Consider the following 2,331-nt stretch of genomic DNA (forward strand, 5'->3'; position numbering starts at 1 on the left):
GCCCGGGGATGCTGTTACCTCTGCTCCACCTGCCGCTGCCGCAGTACGTCTCTGACAAGGGCCATCCGCACCAGCGCGCTGCCGTTGGCATGGCTCCAGCACCAGAGCTGGGGGGGCAGGCCGTTACTGACCCGCAGGGCCACACGCCCCACCCACCAGGCCCACCCCAGGCCTTACCGGCGTCCTCCTCCCAACGAAGCAGTGGGAGAGGGTCCTCAGGTCCTGGTCTGCCAAGGAGCTGGGCACCACGAAGTACTCCGGGAGGCTGCGGACGGCAGGGCGCTGGTCAGGGCTGAGTTACTGCAGGCCACGGGGCAGGCAGCCACCCGCCCAGCAGCCACAGCGGGCCCTGCCGGCCCGGACACGGCAGTCCAGAGGTGCGGGCCGCATCCATCCTCACAGATACACATTTGCAGCATGAGGAGTCGGCCGATGTGGACATGCGTGGCTGAGACACCCTCTCCTCTAGGCCGGCTGGGTAAGGGGATGCCCGCGGACAGAAGCAGAGCCACACCACAGAGTCCACAGAGCTCACGCCCCCGCCTTCCCACACGTACCGCCAGACACAGCGGGCGCCGCCCCTGCCAGCCGCCCGCCACATGTGCTCAGCACCTGCACCAGAGCATGTGGCCGCGGGAGTGAGGTTTGAGGGCGTGGAGGACACAGGCCTCGGCTGAGGTGCCCAGCAGCAGCCCTCCTGGGGGGCGCATGCAGGGTCCTAGTCACATGCTCCCGCTCTCACAGGAACTCATCAGCCTGAACTCAGAACGTCAGCGATGTTAGAACGTGTCCACGGGGACCAGCAGTTGGCACAAAGGCTGCCACTGGACTCCCACGTAGTCGACCGCAGTTTGAGTCCCAGACCCGGTGGCTTAAACTCACGCCAGGCGTGTGCATGTGTGCCCAAGATCCCGAGAGGAGAATGGAGGAGAAGGGATTGTGGTGTGGCCATCCCCTGAGGGGTGACTTCTCGCTTTCTGTCTCTCTGGTGACTGCACACGCCCTATACCAAAAACCTCTCCCAAAAAAACGTGCTCCAAAGAGCCATGAGTATTAATGATGGAAAACTGCAAAGACAATCCCAGTCCCTTTGGAGGAAGTGGCTTCTGGAGAAGCTCCTCGTGCCCGTCGTCAGGGAAACAGTAACTGTCTACACTGCCTCTCTGCATGGATGGCATTTCAGGGTCCTAAAGACAGAGCAGAGAAGTGGGCGGGATGAGAACCGAACACCCAGTGGCAACCCTTCAGGGGCAACTATTCGGTCAGGCCTCACTCCCACAGAGGCCAGGGCCACGATCCAAGAGGTGACTTTGTACTGGTGACCACGCTGACGGCCCAGGGCTTAGTAGCGAGAGCCAGTGGAGGCCACGGCATGGTGAGAGGCACGCGGCGGCACCTAACGAGGCCTCCTGGCAGGACCCTGACCCCGCGCCTAACCACCTAGAGCAGCCGCCACTTTATAGGAAGACAGCAGGTGACGGGAATGCAGCAAAGGCCACCACAGGGACGGAAAGACCTGTGACCAGGATAGAGCTGCCCACAGCAGGATGACCTGCTGAGTCAACAGGAAACGGGAGGGGAGACGTGGAGGAGGGGCCATGACAGAACGGGACACACTGACTACATGGTCGACAGGGACGCTGTGGACACCACGTCCACGAGCCCTGACTGCCCCACCGTGGGCAGAGCTTCTGGCACAGGGTGGTGTCACTGGGGCTCACCGGGAGACCATGCAGCCCTCGATGGAGCACCCCACCCCACCTCACCCCAAGGACTCATGGGGGAGACCATGCAGCCCTCAATGGAGCACCCCACCCCACCCCACCCCAAGGACTCACCGGGAGACCATGCAGCCCTCAATGGAGCACCCCCAAGGACTCACCAAGTGGAGACCATGTAGCCCTCGTTGACGGAGCATACTCTCCACCCAGAAGCACCTGTCCTGTTGACCTCTCTGTCCCAGTCAGAGTAAGTTTCAAACAGTGGTGTTTTCTGGCCACCGCCTCCTGATGGTGCCCCGGGACTGCCACAGACTGCAGGGAAAGCAAATCTCACTGACTGTGCCTCGCAGCCCTGTCCCGGCCACACACGCACCCTGAAGTGCCCGCTCTGCCTGTTGTAGGACCCCCACCCAGAGAGCCCACTGGTCCTGCCCTGCCCAGCTCCTCCCCGCCGCCTTAGACACCGCTGGTCTCTGCCAGTTCCCAGCCCTGCAGACCCAGGCAGGGAGGCGTGGCCCCGCCCAGCCCGCTCGAGCTCCTGCACCACGCTGCTCCTTCTCCAGTGGTGCTGGACGCCTGCTGCCATCTTGCTCCACCACCACGCCCCCCC

General features: G+C 63.2%; 1 protein-coding gene across 2 annotated transcripts in view; it reads right to left on the minus strand.

The window, feature by feature from the left end:
- The window catches only part of MTMR10 (myotubularin related protein 10), a 47,031-nt gene that overhangs the window by 12,169 nt on the left and 32,531 nt on the right, over positions 1 to 2,331 (minus strand). For both annotated transcript variants that reach the window (XM_006167238.3, XM_027767802.1), the window contains exons 6-8: positions 1,883 to 2,033; positions 178 to 265; positions 19 to 107 (exon numbers count right to left, since the gene is read on the minus strand). In XM_006167238.3, the coding sequence (XP_006167300.1) occupies positions 19 to 107; positions 178 to 265; positions 1,883 to 2,033 (328 nt within the window). The remainder of the gene's footprint in view (positions 1 to 18; positions 108 to 177; positions 266 to 1,882; positions 2,034 to 2,331) is intronic.

This window comes from Tupaia chinensis, unplaced genomic scaffold, assembly GCF_000334495.1.
Source record: "Tupaia chinensis unplaced genomic scaffold, TupChi_1.0 Scaffold144682_1, whole genome shotgun sequence".
NCBI lineage: Eukaryota > Metazoa > Chordata > Mammalia > Scandentia > Tupaiidae > Tupaia > Tupaia belangeri.